The sequence below is a fragment of the Dendrobates tinctorius genome, unplaced genomic scaffold (assembly GCF_039654945.1).
Source record: "Dendrobates tinctorius isolate UK_male_01 unplaced genomic scaffold, ASM3965494v1 ptg000075l, whole genome shotgun sequence".
NCBI lineage: Eukaryota > Metazoa > Chordata > Amphibia > Anura > Dendrobatidae > Dendrobates > Dendrobates tinctorius.
The window spans coordinates 38,756,430-38,772,151 of record NW_027361743.1 but is presented as its reverse complement, the minus strand read 5'-3'; the positions used below and the strand labels follow the sequence as shown (position 1 = coordinate 38,772,151).

Genomic DNA, 15,722 nt, shown 5'->3' with positions numbered 1-15,722 from the left:
TGATTTGAACTTTGAGGCCACACTGATTTACCTGGATGATATAATAGTATACGCTGTCTCGTTTGAAGACCACCTGCGGAGACTAGAGCAAGTGCTGAGCCGGTTGCAGAAGTATGGGCTAAAGGTGAAAGCCCAGAAATGTCACTTGTTCTGGACCCAGATCGAGTACCTAGGTCATGTCCGCCGAGGGAGTGGAGCCATCAAGGGAGAAAATTGCGGTGATTCATGATTGGCCTACTCCGTAGACTGTAAAAGATGTCCAAGTGTACCTGGGTACTACCGTCGCTTTGTGAAGAACTTTGCTCGTGTGGTGCAATCTTTGCTTGAACTTCTGAAAGGGATGCCCCCAAATGCAAAGGGTCGATCCATTCATTGGGAAGAAAGGCAGGAGAAGGCTTTTTGTGACTTTAGTTCGCTGGAACGTAGAAACAGTCCTTTATGTGGATTCCTCTGGAATGACGCCGAACACGAACCGTATGCACGCTGGCAGGCCACGGCAGCATGCGATCCTCTGAAGTAGTCTCTAGGAACAGAGCAAGTCAGATCATCTCTTACTAAGGGCGGGAAGGAGCCGTCCAGCACGGAAGGGTCCGAAGACAGCTTAGTAGGGGCACAGTCAGTTTGCAAGTCAGAATGCTGGTGTCATGATATGTGACTGGCGCTGCGTGGCGTGACCCGACGATCGGTCGGTCACCAAACAACTGGACAAACAAGGGGACGCCGGGGACATAATTACAATGGTGGGCCCTGCTATAGGGAGTGGGGAAAGGGACACCTACTGCACTCTGCTGCGGCTGAGTCCTGGTCTAACCTGATGTCCCTATACAGGTTCTCTCAACCTGCCGCCGAGCAGGATACCTTGTTCCTCACTTACCCTGCACCTATCCCTCACTAGAAAATTGTTAAGTGCGGACACTGGTCCCACCGCTGCACTAATAAAACTCCAAGGGGAGATACAACAGACAGGGTTAAACAAAACAACACTTAGCTTTCTCTGCAGCCAATGCACCGTGCAGCACGGTAAGACTCCTTAACTCAGCTTTCAGCAGAACCACCACTGCTCCCGACAAGCTGAACCACACTGCACCAGGTAGCCCCAGCCTTCACCATGGTTGGTATCCAAAAAGGACCTGTCATAACCAAAAGACAGCTGATGCACCAGGTGATCTTATATAGGAAGGTGGGATTGGTCACCACCAGCAGACTAGCTAAACATGTAGTAACATACAGTCACATTCAACTGTATCGGTACCATAGATGTCAATATAAATATAGCTGAAAGCATTAAGGAGGAGAGAGCATCAGATGATGCTTCCTCTCCCATCACTCTCCTCTGCCTGTGACACTGCAGGTGCCCGATGACGTCACTTCATTGTACACCATGCTGTGTGCCAGGTAGTGCAGCTGCTGAGACCAGAGCAGAGCCTAGAGCAGCACAGGGAACAAGGAGGAGAGGTGAGTATTGTATTTTCTTTTTTTTATATAGATCAGTGAGTGAGTGAGTACGTGGTTGCCATAATACCAAAGGACTGCATTATATTCTATGAGGGGGTGGATTATATTCTAAGGGGGGCTGCATTAAACTATATGGGGGTACATTATACTAGATGGGGGCTGCATTATACTCTGAGGGGCTGCATTATATTATACGGGGACTGCATTATACCCTATGAGGGGGCTGCATTATATTCCATGGTGGTTTGCATTGTTTTCTTTGGGGGATGCATTATACTATATGAGGGGGTTGAATTATACTATATGTGGGTTGCATTATACTATTTGGGGGTGCATTATACTCTATGAGGGGGCTGCATTATATTATATGGGGGTTGCATTATACCCTATGTGGGGGCTGCATTATATTCTATAGGGGTGCATTATACTCTATGGGGGCTGCATTATACTATATGAGGGGGGATGCATTATATTCTATGGAGGGCTGCATTATACTATATTAGGGTGGCTGCATTATATTCTATGGGGGCTGCATAATACTCTATGAGGGGCTACATTATATTCGATAAGGGTGGCTGCATTATATTATATGGGGTGGCTGCATTATACTATGAGGGGGTGGCTGCAATATACTCTGAGGGTGGCTGCATTATATTCTGAGGGTGGCTGCATTATATTCTGAGGGGTTGCATTATAATCTATGGGGTAGCTGCATTATACTCTTATTGATGACTATTGGCAGTGCATTATACTATATGTACTATATGGGACCTGCATTATACTATATCAAGGATTATGGGGAATGCATTCTACTATGTGAAAAACTATGCTGTGCATTATACTACGGGGTGTGCTTTGTACTACGTGAAGGACTTGTAGAAGAGAAGACTGAGAGGAGACTTAATAGCTGTCTACAAATATCTCAAGGGCTGTCACATTGTAGAAGGATCATCTTTATTCTCATTTGCACAAGGAAAGACTAGAAGCAATGGGATGAAACTGAATGGGAGGAGACACAGATTAGATATTAGAAAAAACTTTTTGACAGTTAGAGTGATCAATGAGTGGAACAGGCTGCCACGAGAAGTGGTGAGCTCTCCTTCAATGGAAGTCTTCAAACTGAGGCTGGACAGACATCTGTTTGGGATGATTTAGCGAATCCTGCTTTGAGCAGGGGGTTGGACCAGATGGCCCGGGAGGTACCTTCCAACTCTACGATTCTATGATTCTATGAGTGTATTTTACTATATGGAGGACTATGGAGTGTATTTTAATACATCGAGTGACAACCTCTTTCCCTCTGCCAGGACATTACAAATGGGTCGTGGCTGGGTCTTCCAGCAAGAAAATGACCCAAAACCTACAGCCAAGGCAACAAAGTAGTGGCTCAAAAAGAAGCACATTAATCCCTTTCCGACATCGGGTGTAATAGTACTCCGATGTCGGACTCCCTCCCTTTGATGTGGGCTCCAGCAGTGAGTCCACATCTTTTCTGGGACATGTCAGCTGTTTTGAACGCGTTTCGACGCCTCAGGTCTTAATCATGATTAAGACCTGAGGCGTCGAAACGCGTTGTTCTGCAGTCATCCGACTGATATGCTGTACCTGCTGGAATTTTAATATGCATTGGCACAATAAAATGGATTTTTAATTTTCCATTCCTGGCGCTGGAACTTTCTTCCCTTTTTTCTTCTCTAAACTGCATTCAAACATACTAGCACAGAACTGATGAAGGTCTATACTGACTGAAACGTTTTCTGGTACTACAATAAATTGTCTGACTGCTGTGCTTGCCAACAAGGGTTTTGCCACCAAGCATTAAGTCTTGTTTGTCAGAGGGATCAAATACTTATTTCTCACTGCAAAATGCAAATAGTGTAAATATATATAATTTGTACAATGTGATTTTCTGGATTTTATTATTGATATTCTATCTCTCAATGTGAAAATTAACCCACCCTTAAAATTATAGACTGTTCATGTCTTTGTCAGTGGGCAAACTTACAAAAATCAGCCAGGGATCAAAGACTTATTGCTCCCACTGTATTAGCATTTGGGGCCCCATTTTAAACTCTTGCCCAGGATCCCACTTTGCCTAAAACCGTCCCTGTCTTTCAGTTTTGCATAAATATTAATTCTGCTAAACCATAAAACTTCTCATTAGTGATGGAGATTGGGTAGTGCGGCTCTTATTGGTAATCGGGATCATTGGCTCTTCTCACCAAAAAGAGCCAGATCTTGTGTGTGGATCCCACGGATGTTCATCTACAAGTGAACACATATTTGTGGTAACACTGCAGTTCAATGTAGTTGGCAATCGAGCATTATGAGTTTAACCCCAGTGAGAGCCTGTCAGAAACCAGAAACGGCAAATGGCTATTACAGGGGTGCCGACACATCATCACCACCTCATACGTAAATGAGAGTCAGGCTCAAACATCGCTGCCATTAAGTGATATTCCGGCTTGATTACAATACAGAGGTTGTAAATACAGTGTACTGTGCACATATCTCAATATCTCTTATTTTATGTTGACAACAAATCTAATTTGGCATCTCGAGATCTGTTAGAGTTGTCCGTAAACTGGAGTAGAATATGGAATGGCCTGAAATGAATTTATGTGCTTTATGTGTGTGTTCTTTGAAATAGAGATGGTGAGCGGAGGGGTGAAGGATATCTAAATGGGATGGCCCAGTACTTAATAGGACTGCCACAGATGAATTATTTAGATGAAAGCAAGCTGGCAGGATCAGAGAGATGCAGGCGTCTACTTACAAAAGTGTTACATTGCTTGACACGTACGGAACTGCTTCTAAATTGGCCTGTACGCACTCGAGCTCAGTGTCTTTGCACTCACAAATGCCTGGGAAGTGGCTGAGACCTAGAAGCAATTGACAGTAATCATGTTCACTAAATGGTCCATTGAAATGGTAAAAAATATACATGAAAACTATCATTTCTGGAATTACATTCAACTTAATATCTATGATTATTTTTCATTAGATTGCTAAATTGCACAAGCTGGTGTAAATAGGGTAATGGATGGAGTAAACTGATAGAATATTATTTCAGAAGCACTCCCAGCAAAACTAGTATCCCCTAATCTCTACTAAATGTAGTAAAATACTTTCCATCTTCTAGCACTGTTCTGGTCCTCTTTTGGCCCATGTGGCCGCTTCTCACCTTTGCCAGCTCACACAGGCACTTCTGCTTGGGGTGAAGCTATTTACACCAATGTAAGTAAAAGGATCCACAAAACAAGGATCTGTGAAGGCAACTTCTGGTCTATTCATTAAGCTCTGTATGATCTGGCTAATTTTATTTGAAATCATGTAATCTTAAAGAGAACTTGACAGGTCCCCTATATCCTCCAACCAGGCTTGGACTGGTCAACAGGAGAACAGGAGAATCCTCTGGTGGGCCCCTAGTCGATGGGGTGTTTGTTTCTCCAGACTAATGGTCCCACATAACATGTTATCACGCACTTGCTAGCATGATAACATGATTTGCAAGAGCAGTGTCATCTTGCCTACATTTCCCGGCATCAGAGGTGCACTGCTCTTGCAAATCATGATATCATGGGTCCTCCATCGTCCATGGATGTCTGCTGTCATCTTTGCTTTCAGACATGCACATCCATGGAGGACCTGAAGATCAGCCATTGGAACAGGTCTTTGCAAGCCGGACTTGTACACTGTGCCTCTGAAGCTGGGAATCATAAACCCAGCTTCAGAGGCGCTATGATGTGTAGGAAAGAAAGTCGCATTTGCAGAGAACTGGCGATGACGCCTTCTCTTGAAAATCATGTTATAACACCCACAGGGGATGAGTGGGACAACTAGTCTGGCGAAACTAATGCCCCATTGACTAGTCAAAAGGAAATCTTCATTTTAAAAACGGACTGTAAAAACTTCTGTTTAAAAAATAGGGCAAAAGCCGCTCTTGGAAATAGAGGAAGGCAGCGACTGAGAAGTATTTGAATGCACCTACATTAAAATACAGGCAAATTTAGAATGGAATAGGGGATAAAAAATTTAGCTGTGAGTACTTCTTTAAAGGGATTGTCTGAGACTGAGATATTGAGGAACAATCTGTGAAAGAGGTTTCAAAACTCAACATTTTCAATGATCAGATGATTTAAAGGGAACCTAACAGCAAGTTTTTGCTTCCCCATTTGAACTCAGCATAATGTATGAGCAGAAACCTTGATTCTAGCAATGTGTCACTTACTGGGCTGCTTGCCGTAGGTACGATAACATCCCTGTTGTATCTGCTGCAGATCTAGCAGTTCTCTGAATGCTAAGCTCTGTATAACCCCGCCCACACCACTGATTGGCAGCTTTCTGCTCATTGTACACAGAAAGCTGCCAATCAGTGGTTGGGGCGGTGTTATACAAAGCTTCTGAATATGGAGGACTACCTGGAAGCAGGTTTACTAGTCCTCTAGTGATAAAACAATTGTTTTATCAGCAGAAATTTATCAGAACTATAGTAAGCATAGCACCGGGTCTCTGTCTCTACATTATGTTGTTGTCAGATTAGTTGTCAAAAAAACCTGGTGACAAATTCCCTTTAAAGAATAGCTAAATTTATAATTTTATCGATATAATTAATTTCAATGTATTCATCTATTATACAGAAAAGAGATTGGCAACAAAGAGCAACTCTCCGGCCTGGGGACTGTGTATGTCTGTGCCTTATAGTGCTTCACTCAAACCCTATAATGTTTCTATCCCCGTGTGGTGTCACCATAAGGATGACCTCTTTCCACAAAAAAAAAAGAGATTGCTTCTATAAAGTATCACTTTGCCGAATGTGCTGTAAGACAATAATGGACATGGTCCATAAAGTTTTAGCAGTCTGGAACAAACTTTTGCAAACAGTAGAAAATTCTTCATGCCTTAGTACCTACTTGAATTACTTTTGGGATTTTTTTTTGTTTTCATCCCAACCATGCTTTATAGTAGCTTTATAGTATCCTAATATTTCATGCACAGACGTGTTCTACGTTGCACAGAATAACTCCATATCATAGAGGAAGTCAGTGACAGCTGGGATGTGGAGCGTGTCCAAACACTGGGTATTTTATGGATCTAAGGCTTCAGTACAGAAACAAGAGAAATTGTTTCCACAACAAACTTTACATCATTCATCAAAGTTTTTAGTAACTTTTGCAAACTTTATTGTTGCTATGTACAAGATGAATTGGTATGAGGAAACCAAATGATGACTCAACTTCCACAAAAGGATATGAATTTATTGTATACCTCGGACAATTATTTTCCAGCCAGAACTTTTTTATTTTTCCGTCAATACGGCCATGTGAGGGCTTGTTTTTTGTGGGACAAGTTGTACTTTTGAACGACACCATTGGTTTTACCATGTCACGTACTGGAAAACGGGGAAAAAAAAATCCAAGTGCGATGAAATTGCAGAAAAAGTGCAATTCCACAATTACTTTTTGGATTTTTTTTTACCATGTTCACTAAATGCTAAAACTGATCTGCCATTATGATTCTCCAGGACACGAAACATGTCTAGGTTATTTTTTATTTAAGTTGTGAAAAAAAAATCCAAAGTTTGTAAAAAAAAAAAAAATGGTGCCATATTCCGAGACCCTTAGCGTCTTCATTTTTTTGGATCTGGGGCTGGATAAGGGCTTATTTTTTGGGCGCCGATCTGATGTTTTTATTGATACAATTTTGGTGTAGATACGATCTTTTGATCGCCCATTGTTGTATTTTATTGCAATATTGCAGCAACCCAAAAGAATTAATTCTGGCGTTTTGATTTTTTTTCTTGCTACGCCGTTTCCTGATTGGATGAATTATTTTTATATATTGATAGATCGGGTGATTCTTAACGCTGCGAAACCAAACATGTGTATATTTGATTTTTTTTATTTTATTTTGAATGGGGCGAAAAGGGGGTGATTTGAAATTTTATATTTATTTCATTTTTTTAATATTTTTTAAAACTGTTTTTTAAAATAAACTTTTACCTTGCTTCAATAGTCCCCATGGGAGACTAGAATCGGCGATCATCCTATCGCTGGTGCTACATAGAGCGGGGCGGCAGCCCTGCTCTAATGTATATAGCAGAAATGCTCACTTGCTATGAGTGCCAATCGCTGGGCGGTGCTCATAGCTATCTGGCTATGAAAACCACAGGGGTCTCCTGCAGACCCTGGGTTGTCATGCCAATCCATTGGCGACCCGCGGTCATGTGACATGCGCGCCGACGGGCGGGGTTAATGACTCGCTTTCTGCGCATGCATGTTAAATGCCCCCGTCAGAGTTTGACAGCCACAGTTAACAGCCGCGGATGGATCGCGATTCCACCTGCGGCAGTTAGGGGCACATGACAGCTGATCAGATCAGCTGTCATGTGCCGGAAAAGATTCTGTGTCGTCGCCAGAGCTGTCACCAAACTGGGGAGGTATCCAATGACGGACACTTGTCATTGGATGTTAAGGGGTTAACTGGGGTGAGTGGGGGGCACGTGACACCAGCTTGTCCAATTCATGATGAGATGTGGCATCCCTTACTCCAGAAATCTTACTCCAGTCTACATAGTAGAAGTGCATGTGCCTTCATGAATCAATCTCTGACTGGAGTAAGATTTCTGGCTAGCGCACACCACCCGTCAGACGCATCTGACTCGACTACGCCCACTCATCAAGATAGGCAAGAAAATCACTGATAAATCGAGGCCTATAACACAAATCTAGTATCAAATATTGACCACAGTGAATTATTATAATGAAGTAAAGATATACTCCTACAATAAATCTAAAGTCATGTTCTCACAAAGCGTATATGCATTTCTTTTGCAAAAACTTATAATCTTCTGATTATTGTGTTTTTACTGTGATTTTTAATACGTTTTTCTCTTTATTTGATGTTTTTGCTGCAGATTTGTTGCAGCTTGTTCAATGCGTTTTTTCGCACAGAAAAACTTATTGTCTGCATTTAAAAACAAAACTCCATTTTTTTACTTGCATTTTTCATTTTTCACATAGAAGCCAGTAGAGAAAAGAATGCACAAAAAATCTACAGTTCAACAGCAACTTTACATATGCAAATTGTCTCTTTAAGGAGGAAGAGGACTAGAACTCTAGTACCACCTATTGGAAGTAGCAATTCTAAAAGTCAATATCGACTCTCCAATGAGCCATGTCACAAGACTTAGGGTAAAATCCAAACCATAATGTCAATTTTCAGACACCGTGTGTCAGGGTACTGCCCCTCGTCAGTGCAAAGTGTGAGATCTTGTTTGGCTGAGTGAGGGAAATCAGACCAGGATCCTCAGGGTAACTTTTCTTCTTGCGGAGAGTGACATGTCAAGTCTGCCATGTCAAGGTGAGGAGACTTTTAAGCCTTGCAATGCTCCTCTGGGAAATTAAATTTGAAAATTGTCTCTTCTCTTCTGAAGAGGTCTCTTTTCCCTGCATGAGTCATCAATGGGATCCCTTCTGAGTTTGTGTTAAAACTCACGTAATTTATCCTCATGCATATTTTTTTTCATTTTCAGTGAGGAACTAACATATTTTGTGGACCATGAGATTCACTTCAAATTTTGGGGAGGAAAATAGGATTTAGAAAAAAATAAAATGGTGGTCCATCTAATAGTCTGAACTTAGGGTTGCTTGCTGGAGGGATGGGGGCGATTGTGGGAAGCGGGGTCATAGGAGGCACCATTGCTGCTGCAGGAAGCCAGTGGTGACAGGAATTAGGCTGGGAGGAGGAGTTATCTCGGCGGTGATAGGTTGCCAGCCCTTGGTTTCAACAAGTTGTCGGCAGTGAGACAGGAGCGGAGTCCCCGTTCTGCTCATTGAATTTCTGGAAGTGGGCTTCAGGAAAATGGCCGCCAGAGGCAGCGCATGCACATATTAAGATTTCGGCTCGTCATTGAGCTTGTTATTGAGACATTACAACTTTCACATCTAAGCTAATAAAGGATTCACACTTTTGAGCTCGTTTTTTTTAAATGTCCATTTATTACACCATGCCTCTGATCTTTTTGTGTTTGTGTTTTTTCAGACACTTTGTTATACCATTGTTAACCCCTTCACTTATACGTCATATGTCATGTATTCATCTCTGATGTGGGTTCCGGCCCTGAGCTGAAGCCCTGCTATGTGTAGCACAAGCAATCAGAAGATCGCAGCTTGAAGTCTCCTAAGGAGATTATTGAAGCATGTAAAAAGCAAAAAAAAATCCTTTTAAACATATAAAAGCTCAAATCACCCCCCTTTTGCCTCATTCAAAAATAAAAAACACACATATTTGGTATCACCGTTTTCAGAAACGCCCGATCTTACAATGTATAAAAAGAATTAACCCAATGGGTAAACGGTGTAACAAGAATGAACTTCATAACGCCAGAATTACGTTTTTTGGTTGCGGAGGAAAGCATTGAACTAAATTGCAGCAACAGGCGATCAAAGCGTCGTATCTATCCCAAAATAGTACCATAAAAAACGTCAACTTGGGGTGCAAAAAAATCAGTCCTCACCCAGCCTCAGATACTGAAAAAAGGAGACGCTATGGGTCTCGGAAAATGGCACCATCTTTTTACTTTTTTTACAAACTTTGTATTTTTTTTCACCACTTAAATAAAAAACAACCTACACATGTTTGGTGTCTGCAAACTCATAATGACCTGGAGAATCATAATGGCAGGTCAGTTTTAGAGTTTAGTGAACATGGTAAAAAAAAAAAACCCACAAAAAGCAATTGTGGAATTGCACATTTTTTTACAATTCCACCGCACTTGGATTTTTTCCCCCCATTTTCAAGTAAACTATTTGGTAAAATCAATGTTGTCGTTCAAGACAACAACTCGTCCTACAAAAAAACAAGTCCTCACATGGCCATATTAATGGAAAAATAAAAGATGTATGGCTCTGGGAAGAAGGGGAGCAAGAAACAAAAATGAAAAAAATGTAAAGTGGCCTGGGGGTGAAGGGGTTGATGAAGAGACCTAAGAAGTCTCGAGAGCTTGCTTTGTAACATCACTTATTTTAAAGGTATCATAACGGCAAGATTATTTTGTTTCTCCTTGTCAAATGTCATCTTTCTTTGACTATCTCATTCCAGTCACTGCGTGGAGTAAGATTTATAGAGGAGTTTTCACTTTGGCGCAGTCCGAGACAAATGCATGACTTTTTATTGCATTTGTGACTTTTGTTGGTGTAAAGTCTCAAAAAATGATGATTATAACATTTTATGGCTATTTCTGTGAATTCCATATAGACACCACTAGGTGGCACTAGCAAAGCAGCGACTTACAATTTAATATTGAACTGCAGCCAAAGGTTTTCTAAGTTTTCTTACTTTTGCACAAACTTGCCAATGAGTTCTTCACAGTGGATGCTCTCCAATAAATGGGTTCATCACATAACTTACCCAGGTTAATATATTGAAGAATTAGTTGGAATCTATTTAAACAAATTAACTTAATAGTCTTATACCCAAAAAAAGACAATTCTAGGTGTGATACCTATTACCTACATATTATTGGCTATGCAGGAATATTGTATTTACAAGTTTCCAGAGAACAGAGGCGCTTTCGTCAGGCAGGTTTACAAATGAATTATGGAGACAAGAGCACAACAGATGTTACAACAGGACATATGTGCATGCGGTGGAAATTAAGATTTTTCTTTTACAAATCTGTGTAAGTGCAGTTACCAAGTGCTATTAGGTGCATTGAGGATGTGGAGACAGATGAGTAGTAACAGCCAGAATCTGAAGAAAATTCAGAAAGAGGGAACAACGAATAGTTAGATTAGTGATAGGCCCGTATAAAGAGATGTGTTTTTAAAGCATGCATGTGGGGGCTAGGTATTAGTTGGATCTACTGGGGTAGTACATTTCGGAAATCTGGAACAGCACGAGAGAAGTCTTGAAGACAGAGGTGCGAGTTTTGAATTATGGAAGAAGTTAGTCTTAGGTCAGTTGCAAAATGGAGAACATGGGTAGGGTGCTGAGGGAGTAGATATTGGGTGGTGCTGAACTGTGGAGAGATTTGTAGGTGAAAGAGATACGTTTGCATTGTATTCTGTAGTGAAAGGGTAACCAGTGCAATTGGATCACCCGCCAGGGCAGTTGGGTACTCAGTATCGGGCCGGTATCTCAGAGGGAAGTGTCACAGTAGCGGTGACCCGGTCTGTGGCCCTGGGCGTCCATGTAAAAGGGGTTAAGAGTGGTTGATGCCATCTGTGGTGATCGGCAATGAAGGGGTTAAGCCGACGCTGCAGACAGATCCTCTGGGACAGATGGTATAAGGCAGCAAGATGTAATAGCTCCCCACAGGTAGAGCTGTAGTCCCAGGGCAGTGGTAATAGGTGTTGAGGAAGAAGGTGCAGTGTTAGGCACAGAGATGTAGCAGTGCTGGAGGGTTTGCAGGAAGAATGCTATGACACAACAGGGTGCAGTTTCCGTTACCTTTACTGTGCTTTGTAAATGCAGTCCAGGGTCCAGATTACAGATGGAACATAGGCTGGCCAGCTTGGAAGCAACTTAGGAATCTCTCTATGCAGATGGGTTGTGTAGTCTCCTTTCTAGCGCTTTCTGAGGTACTTTCAGTACTGTGTTAGACTGAAGTTCCTCTTGCTTGTTCTCTTTTAGAACTCCCTCGTATGGCAGACAGCTGTAGCCTTCTTCTTCTGGCTCACACGCTGCTGTTGTGCCTCTGAGTCTTATGTGAAAACATAGCATTTACAGCATCCTATTCCTCCGGTTTCTGCTGCAGGAACATCAGTATCCGTACAACCTTGGAGACCGGGCTCCAGATCATGCGCTACATCTAGAAGTGAGCCTGAACTCTGCTCAATCTCCCAGCTCGTCTCCTCATGTCCACACACATTTCCCTCCTCACACGAACCAACTAATTTTCCCTTCCTGGCCCCCAGAGAGCAGCTCCTCCCCCAGTTTTGGTTCAGAGCTCCCTCTGCTGGCCTGGAGTGAGAACTGTGCTGTGTGTTGTGTTTATCTGACAGAGAGACCCTTTATTGCTTCCAAGCATGACATCACACTCCCTAGGAGGAAGGTAATGCCACTGTGGCGACCATACTCCTGGGGGCGCCACACAATGACTGGCACAGGGTAGAGGCATCGGTGTAGCTGCTGTACAGAATGTGACTTTGGCTGCACAATTCAGGAAAGATTGTAGAGTAGAAAGTTTGGTTAGAGGGAGACTGATCAGTAGAGAGTTGCAGTAGTCCAGACAAGAATGAATAAAAGTGGTTGTAAGAGATTTTGCAGTTTCAAAGGTGAGAAAAGGTCAGATTCTGAAGATGTTTTTAAGATGCAGGTAACATGAGCGAGCGAAAGATTAGATATAGGGAATAAAGGAATGTTCTGTGTCAAATATAACCCCTAGACAGCGGGCGTACTACTTGCAATTTATGGTTAGACAACCCAAGGCAATTACAATTTCGGGTATAGGTAGGTTAGTAGAGGGAGGAAACATGAGAAGTTCAGTTTTAGAGAGATTCCATTTCAGATAGAGGGAGGGCATGATGTTAGAGACAGCGGACAGACCATCCCTGGTATTTTGTATTAAGGTGGGGCTGATGTCTGGAGAAGAGATGTATAACTGGGTGTGTGAAGTGTACCCATGTAGTGAGCCCTTAATCCAGATTTTAGTTTGAGTCCTATTGTAAAAAATTGATTATCCCTTTCAGCTCGAATTGCCAGACGTTTCTCTCTGTCTTCCTTAGGCCTGTTTCACATTTCCGTTTGTTTCCATCAGTCAAAATCCACCATTTTGCAAAAAAACGGATCCGCCATTTTTTTGGCGGCTCCTTTTTTTTTTCCCCATTGACTTGCATTAGCAGCGGATTTTGACGGATTGTCATCCGTTGGATCCGCTTTTTGACGGATCCGCCAAAATTTTGGCGTCCGCTGACTTGAGTGGACGGACAATGAAACGTTTTTTTGTCTGCACGGATCCACATTTTTACACTGAGCATGCCTAGAAGAATTTCCTTGCTAGAAATGTAACCCTAAATCCCGTTCTGGTGGCAGAAAAACTCTCTCTCTCTTTCTCCCCTTTTCCAGGCTGCGGTTCCTTTAAATTTCCCACTTCAGCGGATCCATCAAAACAACGGTCCGGTGGCATACGTTGGTGTCACAACGGAAACGGATCCGTCTTTTGCATTTTTCACGGACTGCAACTGACCAAAAAAACGGAAGTGTGAAAGAGGCTTTAACATAATCTTTCAATAATAAGACTTTTAAAATTGTCATCTGTGTCCAGGTCTAGAGATGTGTTTTGCCACAGGTGTGTCCAGCTCATTCCGTTGATTCAACCTCATTTGCAATTTTTGCTTAGTTTCTTTACCAAATATAGGTTTTTCCAGGGCATCTCGTACACGGTGTCATGGACACCACATTGGAGAACATGCATGAAAATAAATCCATGGTCCTGTAGTCCTGAGTTCAGTATGGGGACTGTATTTGTTGATAATATGAGAGTTTTTAGATGTAGCAAGTAGCAGAGCTGAGAAAGCTGCCCCTGCTGACAGCAGGCTCTCTATGTACATTGTCTATTGACAGCGAGCTGCTTATCACAGGAGGGATTGTGGTCGGACTGGCAGGCACGTGAGCACCAGACCTGGCAGTGATAATGTCCTAGTGATAAAATATTAATTTTAAGTGAATAACAGTACACAGCTTAATAAAGGACACATCAATGAATTCTGTGTTTCAGCCTCTGTCTCCTCCTGTCTTCAGATTACATATCAAAAACCTGATGACAGATGTCATTTAAGTTGGGGGTTGTTTGTAGGAGAGAAGTGAAAGATCTGGGAAAATTTCTTTCTCTGGTCTCTTTGGAATATGGGTTGAAGAGCAGCACAAATTTTCTTTAGAATGCTCATGTGGAGATTTTGTGTGACCAGAAGAGTTTCCCTATTGTTCTCCTCCCTCTGTAGTCCAGGAGGCTGTTTCTTGGGATGCGTGTAGCTCTGTGTATCTAGTACTCTATTATCAGTGAATGTTATCCTTATTGTAGGAATGTGTTCCTCAGTGATAGCAGGTGTAGTTTTCTATCTTCACTTTCTGAACACATCCGAATGTACCTCAGAAGTCGACAGTGGAAGATGGATTTTTTGGTGTGTTTCAGATGAAAGCTGTTCCATCGGAGGGAGATATTCTGGACGTCCTGTGGGTTTAAGGTAAATTAATACTTGTATTGTATTGTCTTTGATATACATGGTTGTGTCCAGAAAATATATTTGAGACTTTGAGAAGATGAAGGTGAGCTTGATTGCTAGGTGGAACTTATTGAAGCTATTGTGGAAGGTAAGCAGAACATTGTTTGAGCCTGTTCAGATTAGCAGATCATCAATGTAGCGGAAGTATGCCTGAGGTTTAATAGCATAAGATGATAAAAACTCCTCCTCTAATTTTGCTACAAACAGCATATTGTAGCACGACGTGGGCTGGTAGTCATGGGTGAGGCACTCGTCTCTTCCTGTGATGCCCCTGCGCGTAAAAGTTTTAGAGTTCAATAAAGGAGACTCCCGTTCTAAAACATAGTCTTTATGGTAACTAGTTAAGGGTTATGTATGAGGGGTAGCAGATAAAAAGCCTTATGGACGTTTCCTTCTCAGTGTAAAGCATTTTCACACACATTATTTCCTTCCACTGTAATCTACTCCACGGCTGGTGAAGCACACTATTTCGCCCTACTTCGTCACAGCCAAGCTTATCACCACAGTCAGGATCAGCAAGTCTCTCTACTTGCTCAGCAGTTCTGCATTCTATTTCTTTTACTACTGGTGCGCTGGATCTACTGCTCAGGACCATTCACTAGTCGCACAAACTCAGTTCTCTTTAGGACTGTTACCTTCGGCATTTTTCAAGTTCAAGGTTTCTCATGACACGTTGTCCTATCCAAGGACACCTATAAGGTGGAAGTTCACTTGTATCTCACCTTCGGTCAGTTTCAGATCTCGCTACTTCCTTGTCCCTTAGTCTCCTTTGCTGTAGTCTACCCAAAATGGCAGCACTGCTCACAGACACGTCTTACTACTGCTTGAAATTGTACCTATCTGTCTAACTATAGAAAGTGGTCTCTTTTCCAAACCCTAAGCATCTCCCACTATGGATCAGTCCCAAAGATTAACACTATCTTTACCCTAACATCACTATCTAACTACATTCACTACCTATACTACTTATTGTATGTCCTAAGTCCTAAACTATGTCTTACCCTATGGTATTATATGTTATCACATCCTACACAATATACA

At 42.1% G+C, this 15,722-nt stretch overlaps 1 protein-coding gene across 1 annotated transcript in view; it reads right to left on the bottom strand.

Annotated features, from left to right (window-relative positions):
• Nucleotides 1-15,722, bottom strand: part of RXFP2 (relaxin family peptide receptor 2) — a 391,242-nt gene that overhangs the window by 115,375 nt on the left and 260,145 nt on the right. The window contains exon 4 of the mRNA XM_073583177.1: nucleotides 4,232-4,337. Within this exon, the coding sequence (XP_073439278.1) occupies nucleotides 4,232-4,337 (106 nt within the window). The remainder of the gene's footprint in view (nucleotides 1-4,231; nucleotides 4,338-15,722) is intronic.